General features: G+C 38.7%; 1 protein-coding gene across 1 annotated transcript in view; it reads right to left on the minus strand.

The window, feature by feature from the left end:
* Nucleotides 1-9,110: 9,110 nt before the first annotated feature.
* arid3c (AT rich interactive domain 3C (BRIGHT-like)) overlaps nt 9,111-20,182 on the minus strand; it is an 80,205-nt gene continuing 69,133 nt past the window's right edge. Inside the window, exons 5-8 of the mRNA XM_026311718.1 lie at nt 19,410-19,654; nt 16,422-16,715; nt 11,768-11,857; nt 9,111-10,544 (exon numbers count right to left, since the gene is read on the minus strand). Of these exons, the coding sequence (XP_026167503.1) occupies nt 10,366-10,544; nt 11,768-11,857; nt 16,422-16,715; nt 19,410-19,654 (808 nt within the window). The 3' untranslated portion in view covers nt 9,111-10,365. The remainder of the gene's footprint in view (nt 10,545-11,767; nt 11,858-16,421; nt 16,716-19,409; nt 19,655-20,182) is intronic.

Genomic DNA, 20,182 nt, shown 5'->3' on the forward strand with positions numbered 1-20,182 from the left:
GAGAGAGCACAAACTAGGGGAGAGAGAGAGCACAAGGTTAGTAACATTCAATGGTGGAATATACATGAGGTGGGAGGAGAGAAGAGAGGGGAGGGGAAGGGAAGGGGTGGGGGGTTAGGGTAGGGAAGCTCAGTACACCAATGGTCCTCGGGCAGTCTAGGCCTATAGCAGCATAACTAAGGGATGGTTCAGGGTTGCCTGAAGCCAGCCCTAACTATATGCTTTGTCAAAGAGGATGCTTTGTAATAATGCTTTGTAAAGTTCAGCTGAGGCTGATATAGAGCTTTAGCAGTCACAAATCAAGTGGAAACAGTGAAAGCTTTACAGGCAATTTAGAATTACTGTGCATGCATTTAATGACAAACTTCAATTCAGTGAGATGAGATAAGATTATTGATTCCTTGCAAAGAAACTGGCACGTCACAGCAGCAACCAACAATGAAAGTATGTAGAAGAACTCAATTGTTATATACATTATGAACAGCTCCCATAGACAATTTAAAGAACTGCAAAGTAAAAATAAAATACCACAAACCATTTGGACACCCCATATAATACATGTAATGCCACTGAAGGATATGCCTGCAAAGAAAGTAATCTAACTACTTTTTGAACAGGCTGCAGTGAAGAAGAGTCAGTTCTCAGTACTCCCTTCATGCTGTGTCAGTCTGGGCGTAACACAGTGTCCACAAGCTTCATTATGTATGGAGCAACTACTAAATTTCTGCAAAAACATTTTTCTTTCTATCTGCTTACAGCTCCATCCAAACCCTGCCCTGCAGATTGATGCTTCACCTTATTTTAGTGTTATTGATTAGCACTGTGCTTGTCAGTGGTGCATAAAATTAACACTGTGTTATAGGGGCATAGATTTCTGTCAGCCCTTGACAAGATAACCCATTATTGGACGACCGCTCCTAATTTGTTTTTGTTTATTCAGAAGTATAAAGTAACATTCAGCCAGCCCCAATAATAAGTCTATTACCTGCAAATCCTCGTCCCTCCATCGATGGCCACTAATCTTTGCTGCTTCTAATTACATCAGGATTCTCTGCCTTAATTAACCAATCTTTACCCCATTTTACCTGCTTAATGCTGCACTCAACTAAATTGCATTAGTTTAACTGCAAGCAGTTGCTGAATAAGAGTTTCCAGTTCTTCACTTGTCACTTCTAAAAGACAACAGATATCAGATGTTTTTTATAAGAATCATTTAAAATAAAAAACCCTTCAACATCAGGTTTTAAAATATCACTGGCTGAGATTTCTTCCTCAATTCAAATACAATAAAGGCTAGCCTCCATAAAATTTTTTAAAATTTTGATTTTACAATTACATTCACCTAAATGGAATTATTTCTTTGAGTACCCCATGTCATATGCAGATAGAGCAGGAGTTCTGCAAGCATATGTTGCTTCCTATCATCAGTATGTTTTGTGCATGGTGTGGTAGTACAGTGGTTTAACCATGAGCTGACTGGGGCCTTCTTGTGAGGAGTTTTCATGTTCTGTCATGTTCTGACACTCCAAATACATGCAGGTTAGGTTGTTTGGTGATGCTAAGTTGCCCATAGATGTGAACTTAAGTGTGAGTATTTGTCTTTATGTGCCAGCCCTGTGAATTGGTGATCTGGGGTGTACTTTGCTTCCCACCCAAAGTGAGCTGGGACACCCCACAACCCTCTATAGGATAAGTGGTATTGGTAAAGAATGGATGAAGGTTTCGTGCCAAACTCTTCTTTCCACGTTTTTGGCATTGAATGCTTGGTTTGACTGAGTTCTGTAAATGGTTGCTGATAGACACAGCATTCATTTGCTGCCAGTCAAGCTCCTGGAGATGTCTAATGGAGACAATGGGGAATGATTAGGAAAATGAGGGAACTGAATTTGAGCAAAATGATTGATCTGAAAGAAACTGTCACGAAGTGGTGGTGGTGTGGGTGAGTGAAGAAATGAGGCGCAGGACCCAAGTGCAGGACAGACAAAGTTCTTAATTTCATCTGGACTTACCAGGCACAGGCAACGTAATCTTGGCGTAAAACAATTATATCTCTGCCACACAGTGTTAAAACAAACCCTCTCTTCCTGTATATACATGAACTGAACATTAACTACAACTCATGCTCCGACAAAGAACAAAGGAACTTGAGAGGTATAAATAGACATCAAACAAAGGATAACTAAACACAGGTGAAACCAATTCTAATAATGAACATAAAGCTATCGCCTAACCACATAGGCGATAAACAGGAAATTATCCAAAATAAAAGTCCAAACTGGAACTACACCTTATGACGTATATGTTTTGAGTCCCACAAAGAAAAAAATGGATTTCAAAATTAACTAAGCTTATTACATATAAATTTTTTAAAAAATCTATCCACTTTTATGTGTTTTGTGTTAAGCTGGAATGTTGTCCTGGTTGCGTCTCCTGCTGGAATCATGTGAACACTGTGTATTTATTATTAAAAAGAAGGAAGAGGGAGCCTACTGTGTCTACTATAGCCACTACCAATGCACATACACATGCATTTGCAGCCTAACTTGCACCAAGTAGTCCTCTGGGCTTTGACTGTGAGGGTTCCAATATGAGTTTGGCATGCCTCCCTTGGGCAATAACAGCTTGGCACTTTACTCCATCATTTGACACTTCATGAAAGGTGTCTGCTGGTTCCAACAGGTGGCTAAACAAATATCCCCTTCATGGGACATATCAGCTGTTTTAGATACCTTATCCCAACTGCCATGAGTCCTTCAATCAGTGGAGCATAACATGCTTTCATTCAACACTGATCTCCCACTGGCACTGAGCTCTGAAGGTTAGTACCATCCAGGCTTGTCATGTGTCTTGCAAGACAAGATGATCTGCAAACCAAACATAAACCACCCACACATACCTATCACATATATTAAAAAGCTATATATTCATTACTATTACAAACTCAGTTTTTTCAGTTTTTTTTTCATCAATCTTTCAAATTTAAATGTGTAAAACAGGTAGGCTACTGGTTGTATATGTCCATTCACTTCACATGCACTATTACTGTTGAGTAAAATAGGCATGTGATGAATAAATGAATGAAACCCACAAAACTAACTGTATCAAACCACTCTTAAGCTCATTGGAAATAAAAAAAGGAAATGCAAAACATGACAGTTCGAGGTAATCTCTGTGGCTGATCTATACACTCCACTAGGGGCATGGCAGTGTCCTAGGCTTTCCAGATATGTTCAGCTGCAGCTTGGCACTTTACTCACACTATCACAAGGTACTGGGGTTTAAATGTTACTGTTTCAAATCCAATGACAGAGAAAAGATTCTGTAGCTGAAATAGTATGTCTGTTTCTTGTTGCTGGGATTCAAAGTTCAGATGACTGCAGAGACGGACTCTACATTTGTGAGATGGACATACTACCATTATTTTCAGTTCTCTCAACATGGAGAAATAGCACGACATCCACTGGATGTATAATGGATGTAAACTATGTATAACTACATTTTAGTAATCTACAATGCCTAATCTTACTTCTGTAGTTATTTTGGTGAAAGTAACACAAAAGAAGCATAACAAGCATACAATTCAGAGACAGTAATATTCTGATGTACCTAATTACTTTCAAATGACACTAACTACTCATATGTGACGTATTACATTTTGGAAGCAACTTGCCCAACACTGGCCATAGTGTGAATGCTTGAAAGAGAAAGGTTACAAATGTAGTTTTAGTCCACCAATAGTGAACTCAATTCAATTCAATTCAATTCAGTTTTATTTGTATAGCGCCAAATCACAGTACAAATCATCTCAAGGCACTTTACAAAAACTTAAACCTAAAAACCCAACAAATCCCTTATGAGCGAGCATTTCGCAACAGTGGAGAGGAAAAACTCCCTTTAACGGAAGAAAAAACCTCTAGCAGAACCCGGCTCAGTTTGGGTGGCCATCTGCCTCGACCGGTTGGGGTGAGTGAATAGAGCAGAGAGAAAAGAACAGCAACAATAAACAACAAATAGACACTGCAGGTTGGTGGGGGCAGTAACTGCACATCAGCGATATACAGCTCCAGGACCGGGGACACCTGCAAGAAGGTACAGAGAGAGAGCGAGAGCATACATGTGAGAGGGGAGGAGAGGAAGAGAGGGGAAGGGAGGGGATGGGCAGGGGTAGGGGAGCTCAGTGCACCGATGGTCCTCGGGCAGTCTAGGCCTATAGCAGCATAACTAAGGGATGGTTCAGGGTCACCTGAAGCCAGCCCTAACTATATGCTTTGTCAAAGAGGAAGGTTTTAAGTCTAGCCTTAAAAGTACAGAGAGTGTCTGCCTCCTGAACCCAGACTGGGAGCTGGTTCCACTGGAGGGGAGCTTGATAGCTAAAGGTTCTGCCTCCCATTCTGCTTTTGGAAACTCTGGGAACCACAAGTAGACCTGCACTCTGAGAGCGAAGTGGTCTATTGGGATAATATGGTACTATGAGGTCTTCAAGGTATGAAGGAGCTTGATCATGAAGGGATTTGTATGTGAGAAGAAGTATTTTAAATCCTATTCCGTATTTTACAGGAAGCCAATGAAGAGAAGCCAATATAGGAGAAATATGATCTCTCTTGCTAGTTCCTGTCAGGACTCTGGCTGCAGCATTCTGGATTAACTGGAGGCTTTTTATGGAGATACTGGGACATCCAGATAGTAATGAGTTACAGTAATCTAGCCTTGAGGTAACAAATGCATGGACTAGTTTTTCTGCATCATTTTGAGACAGGATGTTCCTAATTTTGGAAATGTTGCGCAGGTGAAAGAATGCAGTTCTAGAGAGTTCTTTTATGTGTTGAGTTAAAGGACATGTCCTGGTCAAAAATAACTCCAAGGTTTTTCACAGTAGTGCTAGGGGCCAGGGTTATGCCATCTAAAGTAGCTATAATTTTAGAAAAGTTATTTCTGAGGTTTTTAGGCCCAAATACAATAACCTCTGTTTTCTCTGAATTTAAAAGCAGAGTTTTGTAAATGGATTGTCTTTACCAACATAAACCCTGTTTGATCAGCTGAAGTGCTATGGGGTGTAGCATGCTGCAGTGATTAACATGATGAACAAAATAGAGTGGAGAAAGTGGTATTTTTCTTAGGTGGCAGAGAAGTGTGAGAATGACAAGATTGACACAGAAAACATTTCACTAAAATTAAAATCATGATTTTATTTCTAAATACACTACAAGTCAAATGGCAAAACAATAAAATCTCAATCACCTCTTTTTTTACATTTATAACCCCTGAGCACCACAATCCAGCATTCCCATAATGCACTGGATTCATCCAAAAGGAACAAAAGAGAAATAAGAGAAATATTTATAGCTTCATACACAGCCAATAAAGCAATTAGTGTCTAAAAACTACCAGCATAGCATAGCTAAAATACAAAGTAAACAACATGTTGATTACTTAAGTGAATTAATTTCTTTTCTGGATGCAGAGCTCTTGCTTTCTCTTTGCTTGTCTGCTCTGCTGTTAGATCTGACCTAAAAATCAACTGAGTGTGATTTGAAAATCTTTGGTGAGAAGAATGCCAGTGGCCTCATAGTCATCTTAAATGTGATTGGCATCATTTAACACTATATAAAGGAGGAGGGGCTGTGGAAGGGACAGTCATGAGGAATACACTGTGCTGATGTTGCATTTACAGGCAGAGAATGGACTGGATTGTGGAAATAATCCATTAGTCCATTGTCCTAAAAGAAATCTGATGTAGGGGCACTGTCTCATGGACATTTTAGTCACTTAGATTTTTATGGGCAGAATTCTAAAAACTACAATCTCACCAAACAACTGATAGGCAATCTTCTTATTAACATTTAAGGTAAAAATGAAATCAAGGATGTGTAAGGAAAAAAAAGCTATTTCCCCAGATGAATAAAGGCTTCTTCTGTTAGCAGAAGAAGCCTGTTATAAAGTTATAAAGTCAATACATACAATAGTGCATGTCATATAAATTATTCTTGCTCACACGCTGACTGATCATTTGTCTGGATTGACTCTTTACCTGCTTCCATTTTTTTTAAGGCTTCAGGAAGATTGCCTACCATCGAGGGAGTCTGTATTTTCAGTGCCTGGAAACTGGGAGTGACTGAAATGTCTAGTGTCCTAACACAGCACTGTGATAAAGTGGAGAAGCAGCTCAATTTAGAAGTATTTATAAAACTCTGATTTCTTTTAATGATCTCTGACTCCTCGACAATTTAATATAGTGTTCTGTTGGTACAGTAGGGGTATTTTTGGAAAAATACATTTATGGTCTGAGCTTAAACACTGCAGGGAGGTTTATCAAGTAAAGCTGCTTTAAGAAAGAGTATTCAAGTCCCTTAATACTTAGATCATATCACTGTGTCACAGTGTGTATCACAGTGTTCAAGGATGCACTACCAAGTGTGTGTAACAATGTGATTCATGGTCCTTTGTTGTTTCTACCTGCAGAACTATCTGATTGCTAAAAACATTTCAAGTAAAGAATCATGAAGCACAGCCAACTTCAGCAGTTCAACCAACAGCTGAGAGACAGCTCATCTTATTGGTTGAGGATTGTCCTCTGCTGCACAGTTGTGTTTATACAATTTCAACATCACCATCTATACCTATAGTAACACAATATATCATTACCTTTAATCGGTAATCAGCATGGAGTGTTACACAACAAAAACTAGTCACAGCATTTTAAATCAATCTGTGAACAATCTGCAATAAAAAATTCTGCACAGTGAGGAAATCAGCTATTCCAAAAAAGCACACAATGTGTCTACGGTTACAGCTTTGTCAGTTGTGGAACTACTAGGTTGAGGGTGGCATGACACAAAAGATCATGGGGCAATTAAAATGATAAATATTCATCCCCCAGTGAACACTAATGTGTTCATTCAATTCATACTGAGCTAAAACACAACACTAACATTTTAATAAGGATCTTAAGTGTGTTGTAAAGCAGTGAGCAACATGCAGGAAATTTTCCAGTGTAAAAATCAACCTGCGAGAAATTGCATCTATAATGCAATTGTACGAGTGTTGAGACTTTTGGTTAAGTTTTTTTGCTTAGCTTTTTTAGTTGGGTTATTTTAATGTTTTTATTTCAATGTTTTCTTCTGCTCAGTTGTGTTTTCTGGTGAAATGTACCATAAATACATTTGAATTTCAATTGTAATTTCAATTGAGACTGTGTTTCTAAATGTTTCTAAATTACATGTATCATTTTCTTTTTCTTTACCTGTGCCTATGTGTATGACCACATGTAAATTCTTGTAAATCCAACTTGGAAAGAAACCTCCAACCTTAAGACTAACCAACTGACACTACCATCTTCAGGCTCCATTGTCATTACAGGAAAAATATAAACTCTGTGATTGCCACTCATTGCTGCAAGATGCTGTCTTCCATTATATGTTTATAAATATTCATGGAGTTTGGGTTTTGTTTCGTCACTCAAAAGGCTCTTTTGCTGTGTTGGCACAATACCCAATGTAAAGAGCACTTACTTCCCTTATCTAAATTATTGTTTTTTCTTTGGCTGGACAGCATGTTGTATTCACACAAATACATGGATATGAAACACCATCAATACACTGGCATGCTTGTTGGCACAGTCTATAACACATGAGGTAGATGTGTCTCAATAAAATATTCCCTTTGGTATAATCATACAAAAAATAATGAAAAAAAAAATCCAGTGATCTTTTGTAGTAAAACATAAATTTTCAAGTGGCTGTACAACAACAACTGAAATTTATGAGGTATATCTTGTATTTATACTTATTATGACTATATACAGGTAGACTAATGAGGTTGCTGCATTCAAGGAGAATAAAAAGGGTTTGTAAAGTTGTGGAGTTGAATGAAACCTTTGCTAGACTAAATATTAAGCATAATAAATAAAATCTGCAATTACATGATTTAACAGACAATAAAAATGCATACATCTTCAAACTAGTTGACTTTTCCCTTCACAATAAAGAAAATATTTTCCCTTTATCAAAGCAGAAAAAGAAGGAAGGAATTGAAAGTAGGAGAAGCTTTCTGGTAGATGCAAGTGCATTATTGATAAAAAATCATGGATTCTTTTCACAATAAAAAAAAACAATGTGTGACTGATGTCTTTTATCTAAAGTGGCCCTTAGGTACAAAGCACATACACAAACACAAACATTAAAGAAATGCACTGCATATTCATAAATTCAACAAATGGAAAATCATGTGCAGAAAGAAAAATGTTTCAAAGGGATTTGCTACACCAGAAGTGCTCTGGGATGCTACAGAGAGTGGTGACTTGTCTCTCATACTTGCTTTGTACTTTTGAATTTGAAGTGTGTTTCCTAAATATTTGTGCTACCATATGGGCCCAACATAGTTTTCAACAGACTACATGTCTGAATGTCCTGGTACCACCTATATTTCTGTTCACATGCTGCCCACAGAGTTGAAGGGCACTACCACCCCGAGCTATTTCTTAAAGAATTCAAAGCCATGTCAGGGCTTTGTAGATTTATTCCAGTGAGTCTCTGCCATCATCCCAGCTTTGTGCTTCTTTCTTATTATGTTAATAAACAACACTGATATTTTTTCAAATAACAGTGAAAACTATTTGTGCAGGTCTACCACACTCAGCAGATATTTTGTAAGTATTTTGAACCACAACCACAATTGTGGAGAAATGATGTTGATTGCAATATTTACCCTAATAAATGAGGAAAGCACTGACTGGAACAATGTTTGTTATCACATCAATATAACCTGTCACTGGTACTGTACTGTACTGGAAGGCAGAGAGGACAAGAACATTTTTAAAATGTACTTTTCTTGTCATCATGAGAATAATAGTCTGCATTCTTAGCTATCATGTATGTTTTTAATATTTTGTAATTTCTACTTGATCACTTATTTTGTGATCACAGCAAAGGAAAACACAGAAAAAGTTGAAACTAATGTAAACAGATATCTTCCAAGTGAAGGGCTTCTAAATGATGTAATACTAATTCTAGTACCATGTACCTTATACAGTGGAGCTTCTAGTTTAGACAATGATCATGTATAACTATTATAGTTGTTGATAATACATCTGATCAGGAAATACACATATTATGAGCTTACAACTATGATATAAACTCATCCGAACTCTGTGTTACTTATATCTCAACTTTGCCCAATATTGCTGGTTCATTACAAAATGTGGCTCAAAAAGTGGAAACATAATATGTATAAACCTTCCTTTTTCATGACATTATCTGAAAGTTTCTTATTAAAGAGGTGTCATGTTACTTATAATATAGGTAGAAAGGTGTGAAAGATTTGTTTGAGGATACTGGCAATAAATCTTTGGTAAAACTTTTACCTTTTTTCAATTTCTTGAATATTATGTGCTATCTACATTTATTTTTAGTGTATAATACACAGGGCTCTATTCCAGTTTACTAGTCGTTGGTTTCTGGGGCTCTGGGCCGAAAGTTCTTGTGCAGTATTCATGTATAATGAATGACAAATTGTTACAGCTATGTGCTAACCTTAATAATTATTTGCTTGGTTTCCATTGGTCTGCTGGCTAGTTATCCAGGTAAAACCCAAAACCCCAGTACTGGTTCCAGTTCTGGAATGAGCTGACTGTTTGAAAGAAAAGATGACTAAACTACTGTACACTTCAAAGAAATCTACATATTAGACTCTTCACTTGCACTTCTAATGTGTATGTGTAGATGTACAGATACAGTACATCACTCTTTCTAGCTTTGTTGTGGCTCTGTCTTTTGATGTTATTAAATAACTTATGTCTTACATGTAGTATGACAACATTCTACTAAGCAGTCTAAATGGCCCTTCCAAAAAATATACTGGTGATAAAGCTCACTGTAAATGTTGGACATGTTGAACCAGCATATTTTTTTTTCTTCTTTGGTGTCAGCTGTGCTCTGAGTTTCTGAGATTGGTAAACCCTATATTACTATATTTTCTTGTTATCTATTCATTGAAAATGTGTGAGTCTTCATTTGGCTTTATCCAGGTTGTACCTTATCATTGATGCATCTGAATGTTCCACACTCAGCAGATGTCTTAGAGGACAAAACAGACAATGTTAAAATACAAATGTCCAGAGCAGGATGAGTGGGGATGAGGGGATAGGAAATTTCTTGCCAAAGAATTTAGCCCATAAATACAAATTTTCTGCTTTTCAATCTGTTAGCTGACTTACAATGAATCTGATTGAGAGGATGGAGAGACAACTCCATTCAAAAAAACTTGAGTTGTCTTCAACTGCTTGGTGTCTTTAAGAAAAGAAAGCTATCCTTTCCTCGTGGGCTGAGAGGAGGAGGAGAGGAAGTGAGGAAGTGAGGAGCAACTGGAAACTCAAGGGGAGGAGTTTCTGTGTCCCTGGAGTAAGGAAGAGGAGGAAGACGAAGAAGAGGAGGAGGAAGAGGCCGGCTGGAATTGTGCAGGAGTGGTCTTTGCCTGACTCTGACAGTTGCTGTGTTTCCCATGGTGTCCCATCATCCCTGCTATGGCTGACTGCCGAGCAAACAGGACACCTGAAGGGCAAACATCAAGTCTAAGTCAGACTCTAACTCCACATTGTCCTGGCATCAATTTCTTTAAACTGATGTCAGTGATGTTTGTGATTTAACCTGTTACAATAAATTGAAGACTTAAAATAATTTGTACTTTAAGAGCAACTTCACATATTCAGAAAGAAGAAAGAACACCCTGTGATTACCCCTTAGCCAGTGAGGTTTAGGTCTAATGGTGCCCTCAGAGACTGTAATGTGACCATCAATCTGTCAAAAATGTGTAAATCAGCATTATTACATGTGATGTGAATGTAACGTAAGTATATAGTTCTGCAGAGTCAGAGCCAACATGACAGTGCCTTAATCTCCAGTGGTGTAAAGGCATAACAGACTTTTTTCTACGTTACAGAATTTAAAAAGATCTAAGAACTGACTGCAACCAGAATCAATTAAATGAACAAGAAATTGACTGTAAACAGAATTTAGAAAATCAAAAGAGTGACTTTAATGTCACTCTATGTAAGATAAGAAAATGCCCTATTTTGGTGTCCCCTAGGTATTAAAATAACATACTGTTGCAGACAGTAGGCCATGGAAGCTGACAAGATTTTGAATTCTGCTGCTAAAGAAACCGAATAGTTTTCACAAAAGACTAACAGAACCAGTAATAAATTACAATTAGACATTGTGCCTTTGAATTTAAGGCCTTTTGAGACTTTGTAACGATCTGCAGTATTGTCCTGATTATAAACACTATCAACAATCATCTTCAGCAGCAACCATTATATTTCACCTACTTATCTATAGACACAAACAGAGAGACAGATTAAGTGAGTGTTAGCTTGTGGCAGGATGACCTGGATCAGGTCAGCACTCTGGCTGACACTTAGAGAAAGAGATCAAATATGATGTGACAGCCACCAGGGTTATACCTTGACATGAATGGCCTGTGTTAAAGCAGACAGGTAGTAATTACTTCAATACACAAGCTACTTCCATTTACACACACATACACACATGCACATACCACACAGGGATATAAGACAATAAGCCCCATCGACCTCAAATCCACAGGCCCAATTTTGAGATATTTAACTTTTTTAACTCTATTGGGCTGCCACTTCATTACGATGGATTTTATAGCAAAGACATCAAATTGCATAGAGGACTAAGCATCAGGGTGCTGCTATAACTTATTGAATTTCCTGCCTGCAATTACATCAGCAAACGGCCCCTCTATTTACCTGTGTAGACAACTCCATTTATTTCTATTGACATGTTGATGCTGCTAATGCCGTTGGTAGACAGGTTCAATGCGGTCTCTTGTCTATCATCTGTCAAGAGAGGAGACAGAGAACGAGAGAGAGAAAAACTCAATATGAGCATTTAGAAAGGGAACAGAAGAGCACCCCAGTGGAGTATTGGTGATAATTCAGAGTGTGACAGGATAAGGAAAGATTTATTAAAGAGTTCTGAGGAGAAAGCACTGTCAAAAGATGTTACAGCCATTTGTACATGTCAGTTATATATGGATCCTACAGCAGCACACAGGTTTGAAAACTTAACTGAATAAATGTGGCTGGTTCTGAAATAACAGAAATGTCTTAAAGAAATGGAACAACACTACACAAGCTTTTCTAAGTGTTATAATTGAACTGTTGTGATATCAAGCATCTCTAAATACAAAATGATCATTCTAAGTGCATCTGGGTGGAGATAAATCATAATGTTTGGATGTAATCTTTAAATGACAGTGTTTATATGTGAAGGCCAGAGCCAGATGGCCAGCATGGGAATTAACCTGAGAAAGATTCTCACTCATTTTTCCATCACATATCAAGTGCAAAGCCTGTTATTATGACTAATATGAGAGAGGCAGTGATGCAGACAGAAATGATATCACACTTGAGCAGATAGGGCCCTTATTCTTCCTTTAGCCTCTATCATTAAATCATATGTGACTTATGGCTTGTCGTAAGCCACTCTGGCTGCAGCCAAAACTCAGACACCAGACATTTTTACTCATGACAAGCTGGATTCTTACCGTGGTTTATTTCTTCATATCAGCTGTGGAGCTGAGTTTCAAATTACACATTGTACATGATGGACTAGGTGCATATTAGTGGTTCAGGCATTTCTCAGCAGAATCTTGGACAGCCTCTCTGGCAGGGGTATTACCTGTTTTAGACACCACCACCCACTGACGAATCAAGGTCCCACTGACATACCCTGTCATTCCAAGTCTGATAGAAAGAAGCTAACATGCTCAAAATTATAGTAATTTATACTTGCTGAGTGTATCAGCAAATACTGAATAGGAATATTTCATCATATGGACCACCCTGTTATATTATTCTAAAGGCATTTTTTTTAAAAAAGGATCTTTTAATAAGTTACAAATGAGAAAAAGGTGACATTATTTTAAATTTTAAAACATCAAATTATAAATAAAATTGTGCTAACATGACTCTAAAAAATTTATGGCCCCCCCTTTTTTTCTATGGCACAAAACTCTAAGCCCTTTGGCTCCTACTGTAGAAAATCGTCTTGATTCTTCTTGATTTTTGAAAAAGGCTCATTCTACTACTGCTCTCTATTAAAAGAGCAGCGCACTGTGCCATGAGTCCATGAGTCTATGCACTGCCTGCATAGCTCAGGGACAGGATTGTTCTGCATTCAGAAAGTATTCAGCATTCATTTCATTCTTTCATATTTCAGTGTTGTTATGTTAAAGCTGATACTACAATTGTTTAAATTTTTTCTCATTAATCTACACTCAATGCCACATAATGACAAAGTGAAAATATAATTTTAGGAATGTCTGTAAAGTTATTTAAAAAGGAAAAACTGAAATATCACATTTACATGACCACTGAGCCCACATGGCCACACCTGAGTGTGAGTACCTGCTCCTGTCTGAGCTCAGAAGCTAAGCAGAGTTGTGCTGGGTCAGTACTTGGATGGGAGACCACCTTGGAAGACCAGTGGGTTGTGTCAAGAAGGCTGTTTTGGTGTAAAGCATGTGTCAAATCAATCATGTGGATCAGGTGATCCACTGTGGCGACCATGAATGGGAGTAGCCCAAAGAACAACATGTAAAAATTAGCTCAGGCATCTTACATTTCTCTTGATCTTTGAGATGTTTCTACACCTTGACTGGAGTCCACCTGTGGTGAATTAAACTGATTGGACATGATTTGGAAAGGCACACGCCTTTCTATAGAAGGCCTCACAGCAAAAACCAAGCCATGAGGTCAAAGAAACTGCCTGCAGAGCTCAGAGACAGGATTGTTGATAGGCACAGAGCTGGGGAAAGCTACAAAATATTTCTGCTGCACTGAAGGTTTCCAGGAAATACTGAACAGGCAGGAGCACAGTGGCCTCCATAATACTCAAATGGCAGATGTTTGCCACAACCAGCACCCTTCCAAGGTCTGGTCACCTGGCCAAGCTGAGCAATTGAGGAAGAAGGGCCTTAGTAAGAGAAGTGACCAAGAACCCAATGGTCATTCTGACTGAGCTCCAGAGATCCATTGTGGAGATGGTACAGAGGTCCAGAAGGACAACCATCACTGCAGTCGTCCATCTGGGCTTTATGACTTGCATCAGTGCAAAATGTCAAAGCTGCTTTGAGTTTGCAAAAAAGCACCTAAAGGACTCTCAGACAGCAAGTTCAATCTTAGTGTGCTGAATCCAAGGCTGAACGGTTTGGGCCGAGAAATATCCTCAAGGAAAACCTGTTCCACAGCACCCAGGACCTCAGACTGGGCCGAAAGGTTCACCTTCCAACATGACAACAACCCTAAGCACATAGCCAATACAACACAGGAGTGGCTTAGGGACAACTCTGTGAATGTCCTAGGGTGGCCCAGCCAGAGCCTTGACTTGAACCCTGTCCAACATCTCTGGAGAGAACTGAAAATGTCTGTCTACTGACAGTCCCCATCCAACCTGACTGAGCTTGAGAGGGTTTGCAAAGAAGAACGGCAGAAAATACCCCAATCCTGGTATGCAAAGCTTGTTGTGTCATACCCAAAAAGACTCAAGGCTAATTTCTGCCAAAGGTGCTTCAACTAAGTACTAAGTAAAGGGCCTGAATACTTATGGAAAGTTGATATTTTAGCTTTTTCTTCTTAATAAATTTACAAGCATCAATATTGAACATTTAATAGTTTTTCCCCAAAATCCTATTTTGTCAGATCATTCTTTAATAACTTTCGAATTTAAGATAAAGGATCATGCAGCATTCGGAAGAAAATTCCACTACAGTGGATGATAGTCTGATAGTGTTGTTAATAAATTTAAGAAAATAATTCCATCTTTATTTACATCTATGCCATGTGCCAACACAGGGGAGGGCAGCTGCCTCAATTCTACTCAATACCAAATTGATCATGTTGTTAACAGTGCTGTAGCCTCACTACGTGAAACTCTTTGATACTGTGGCCCCTCTGAAAAAGAAGTTAGTGAATCAGAGGAGATTAGCTCCATGGTACAGTTCACATATTCGTACCTTAAAGCAATTCAATTCAATTTTATTTGTATAGCGCCAAATCACAATACAAATCATCTCAAGGCACTTCACAAAAACTCCCTTTAACAGAATAAAAAACCTCCAGCAGAACCGGGCTCAGTTTGGGCGGCCATCTGCTTCAACCAGTTGGGGTGAGTGGATAGAGGAGAGAGAAATGAACAGCAACAATAAACAACAAATAGACACTGCAGGTTGGTGGGGCCAGTAACTGCACATCAGCAATATACAGCTTCAGGACCAGGGACACCTGCAGAAGATACAGAGAGAGAGAGAGAGAGCACAAACTAGGGGAGAGAGAGAGCACAAGGTTAGTGACATTCATTGGTGGAATATACATGTGAGGGGGGAGTTAGATGGCCACCCAAACTGAACCTGGTTCTGCTGGAGGTTTTTTCTTCTGTTAAAGGGAGTTTTTCCTCTCCCCTGTTGCCAAGTGCTTGCTCATGAGGGAGGGATTTGTTGGGTTTTCTTGTTTTTGTAAAGTACCTTGAGATGATTGTATTTGGCACTTCAGAAGTGGGTTCTTTCAGAATTCACGCTGGCCTTGAGTGAATATTTTCAGCAGTCTATGCAAATTGAATCAAAAATAAACTACACTGTGAGTATTCATGGTAGTGAAGGAATATAGAGAGAGAGAAACTTATATGGCCAAGTATGGTGACCCATACTCAGAATTTGTGCTCTGCATTTAACCCACCCAAGTGCTCACACACAGCAGTGAAAGCACACTCACATCCAGAGCAGTGGGCAGCCAATGCAGCATTGGCAGTCCGGTGCTTTGCTCAAGGGTCTCATCTCAGTCGTGGTATTGAGGGTGGACAGGGCAATGGCTATTCACTCTGTGCCACCGACAATTCCTGCCGGACCTGAGACTCGAGCCTGCAATTTTCAGGTTACAAGTCCGACTCCCTAGCCACGACTGCCCCATTTGAATATGTCACTCAGTGCAACAGTATGTCTCAGTGATGTGTTTTTAATTGTTGTTTGGACAATAATGGAGCTCTGTGGCACAGAGGAAGATGATACATCAGGCTTTGAATACACACACAGTACTTCGTACAAGACACACACTTCGTTTGGGTACTAAAGATATAAAAAATCAGATTTATCTGTTGACTGTATAGAAATAAACTAATCAACTCTTTTTACGTCTTGAGATAAAATGCCATCCACACTGAAAATATTGTATTGGAGTAGTAGTTGAGGTAATACTGTGTCTTAAATGATTTAATTCAGATGCATTGATCTAACTTGGTAACTTGATTTTAAAAAACTCAATTTAAGTCTTTTTTCAGTGCATTTCATTGTACATGTGAACACAGAGAACAATACCAATGCCCTTGAGCCTCCTGTGAGCACCTCACCTCTGTTGTTGAGTTTGATGTTGAGGGGCAGCTGAGTAGCCATTGCCAGGAGATTCTGCTGCAGTGCATGCTGCATGAACTTCTGCTGCTCCTCTGTTACCATCATCTTCTTCTTCTCTGGTGGTTCACTGCTGTCCAGTTTGTCTCTGAGCTGCTTCAGAGCTGCTGCCTGCATGGCTGCTGCTGCCTGAGCCGCTGCTGCAGCCTGAGCAGCCATGGCTGCTGCATGATGGCCACTGTGTGACATGGGGAGGGCCACCCGGCTGGGCAGGCAGCTAGCCATTATGGGTTCCTCTGGAGAGAAGGACACTTTTAAAATCTGATATACAGCAGCAAGAAAAAGTATGTGAACCCCTTGAAATGATCTGATTTTCTGCATTAAATTGCTGTAATATGTGATCTGATCTTCATCTAAGTTACAACAATAGACGAAACGTAATAACACACAAATAATTCTAATCTCTCGTCTTTATTGAACACACCCATTAAACATTCACAGTGGAAAAAGTAAGAGAACCTATAGACTTTTACTTAAATCAAAGCTAAATGGAGTTTGAACACCTGGGCCCGTATCCACAAAGCTCCTATCTTAGCCTAAAAAGTCCTAGCTGGGAGTCCTAGACTAAAAGTGATTTAGGAAACTTCTCAGAGCAACTCTGAGTAGGGAAAGTATACAAACCTTTAGGACCCCATTGCTAGGGATGACGCAGCATTTCAAGGACTGTAACTGGCTGATCAAAAACTATCTGTAAAGGTCTTAAAATGCACTCTTTGTGAAAATAGAATAAATTAATAAAATGTTCATAGTAAGAAATTGTATAATCATGAATATAGGCTACCTTATGCAAAGTTTCTGTTAATTAATCAAAGTTAATTAAAACAGCCAAATATTGAAAACATGTATACCAATTTCCACGCGGTAGTTACTATATTTAAGTGCTTACATTTATTTACCATACTGATTTTATTACTTGTAATCCATTTGAGATTGATGGGAACAAAATGGCTCAGCTTTTACCAATTTACATGACTACAGGACAGTCTGTTTAAGTTGCACTTTTGGATGGCATACAGCCAACAATGCAAGAGAGATGGAAGTAAGTAAAAGAACAAGAAAACCAAACTGGACAGAAGACACTGGGAAACCAGAAGATTTCTGTGTCACTATATGAGGCTGTGAAAGTATTTCAATAGTTTGTACGATCACTCTGCTGATGGAAGGTTGTGACAGACACAAGTCATTACTACTGTTGCATTTTTCCAGTTGCCAAATACCTCAGTGTTGTAATCTTTTTTATTTCTGGTGTTATGGCATTACTACATTGGGTAGGAGATGTAAGCGCATCTCTAATAAGGGCAACCACAAACATCATCCCATCACGATCCAATCTGTAGGGTTTAATTAGCTCTCGATCATTCAGTGTTTGGAGAATATTTCTTCTTTTAGCCATTTTGTCCTGTACTAAAGAAAATTCTTAAGCCTGTTAAAAGTCCTCCTCTCTACCCTTAACAATTTTTACCTTAGTACCTTACCTTTACCATCATTTTTAGGGCTAAGATGTTTCGTGAATCATTTTTATCTTTACTAAGATTTAGTCCTGAATTTAAGGGGAAATTCTAAAAAATTCTAAGAATCACTAGGAGCAACTTTTAGGCTTAGGAAGCTTTGTGAATACGGGCCCTGGAGTCCAGTTAGTGAGAAGAGTTTGGAGGTGTGGTTTAGAACTATTGTGATTGATAATAAAAGTCACTCAAACATTTTAAATTTAGTCTTCATAAGAAGCATCTGCTGATGTGAACCATGCCTCACAAAACGGAGATCTGTGAAGACAGATGAGCAGTAGTAGTTGATCTGCATATGGCTGCAAAGGGATACAAACTCATGTACTCATGAGTACAACTCATGTTTAGGCATCCATCAGTCAGTAGTTAGACAAGTAGTCTATAAATGGAGGCAGTTTGGTACTGTGGCTACTCTACATAGAAGTGGGCACCCAGCCATAATGACTTCAAAGACAAACACAGAATTCTCAATGAGATATGTTTGTCTATTGTTGTGGCTTGGAGGAAGATCAGATCACATTGTATGGCAAATTAATGCAGAAAACTAGTAAAATTCCAAGGGACTCACATACTTTTTCTTGCCACTGGAGATGTAAATGAAATCTGTATTCATTTACATGTGTAAAGTCATGTCTGAAAATGTACAAAAAGCTCTGCACTGTAAAGTCTCATGTTCTTATTTTATATTTGCTCTCGATGTTGCTGTATATACTGAATGAAGTCTCCCATGCGCTTTGTGGTGCATTAGTGTGTGTAATTGGTGGTGCTGATATGAGGATGTCCTGCAAGATGTTTCCTCTTTTGGGGAGAATGACCATACTGCCCACAGGTTAGGTGAGTATGACTGGATGGAAATGGGGCATCTATTGTGAAATCAGTTTCTGTCATGTGAAAACACTGATTTCTCCATATGTGGTTGGATAGTCATGCAACAATTTCTCAAAAAGATTTGATGTGTAATACATTGTGCGCAATTTTTTCTTTGACATAACAATGAAAGTAGGAAAATAATCATCCTTTAGATTGACAGAGCTATAATGTAGAATTTGTATGTTAGGACCTGGCTTACTGATTGCATCCTGAGGGGCTGAACTCACTTTTTTCTCCTTCACCTGACTATATTTTATGAGAGCAACAGTATTATGCACACAGCATTATTCCATTAGCCCAATAGATGTCACACTCACAACTCTGCTGCTTCAATAACTTTTTCCTTCCTTCATTCCTGCAACATCACATTCACATCAAAAGCCTACCAGGAAAATTACATTATACTGGATTTATCAAAACAACTGCTGAAGTGGAGAAAGTGTTTGATTTGTAGAATCAACAGGAAATTAAAAGAGAGTTATTTCTATCTTTATTTTGTCATGTATTAAACCCTTTTGTGTTAAATATTACCTATATTATCTTGTCATATTTTACCTTTCTTTATCACAGGCATCTGGGAGACATCGCCACTGTCGTGAGTGGGCACAGATAGATGGGACATCTGTATCTTTGGTGAGGACAGGAGGGTGGGGGTGCCTACAGGAGAGTAGCTGAAGATAGCAGAGCCATAGCTCTGCCGACGTCCTTCCCGCCGGTTACTGTCAATAGCTGCCTGAAGCTCACCGGGGGAGCTCAGTCCCCGCTTTTCACATTCATATGGGTAGAGGTATTTCATATACCTGCAAAGAAGAATTCAGAGGCTTTGATGGCTGCAATCAGTTGAATTAATGAATTTAATTACCTAGTTTAGAGCAAATTTTTTTACACTGAAGTGGTTTCTTAAATGCCATCTGACCATATCTGGGGGAAGGAGTTAGAGAAACTTAATTTTCCCAATGAGCTTTATCCTGGAGAATGAAGTCATGTATATGGGTAACTAATAAGCTTTGTACAACAGAAGACAGCAGACAAATGTAAACCTCTATAGCTAAAAAAAACTGGATTGTCTACTATCATTAAGTTAGTTAAATCAGTAAACCAAACTTTTAAATAAAGTAGAGATGTCTAAGATGCTGCATGTACAGTTTATGTGAGATTTTTAGTAACAGGTGTCATGATCCGCAACTTGATTTCCTGTTCTACGCTTTTGTTTTGAAGGATCATACAGGATCTGGTTTTCTCACTCATTTTCTCCCTTGACGAATCAAGTAATTGTTTTCACCTTTGTTTTCTCATTAGTTCACAGTCATATACCCACTTGCAGCCAC

The sequence above is a fragment of the Mastacembelus armatus genome, unplaced genomic scaffold, assembly GCF_900324485.2.
Source record: "Mastacembelus armatus unplaced genomic scaffold, fMasArm1.2, whole genome shotgun sequence".
Taxonomy (NCBI): domain Eukaryota; kingdom Metazoa; phylum Chordata; class Actinopteri; order Synbranchiformes; family Mastacembelidae; genus Mastacembelus; species Mastacembelus armatus.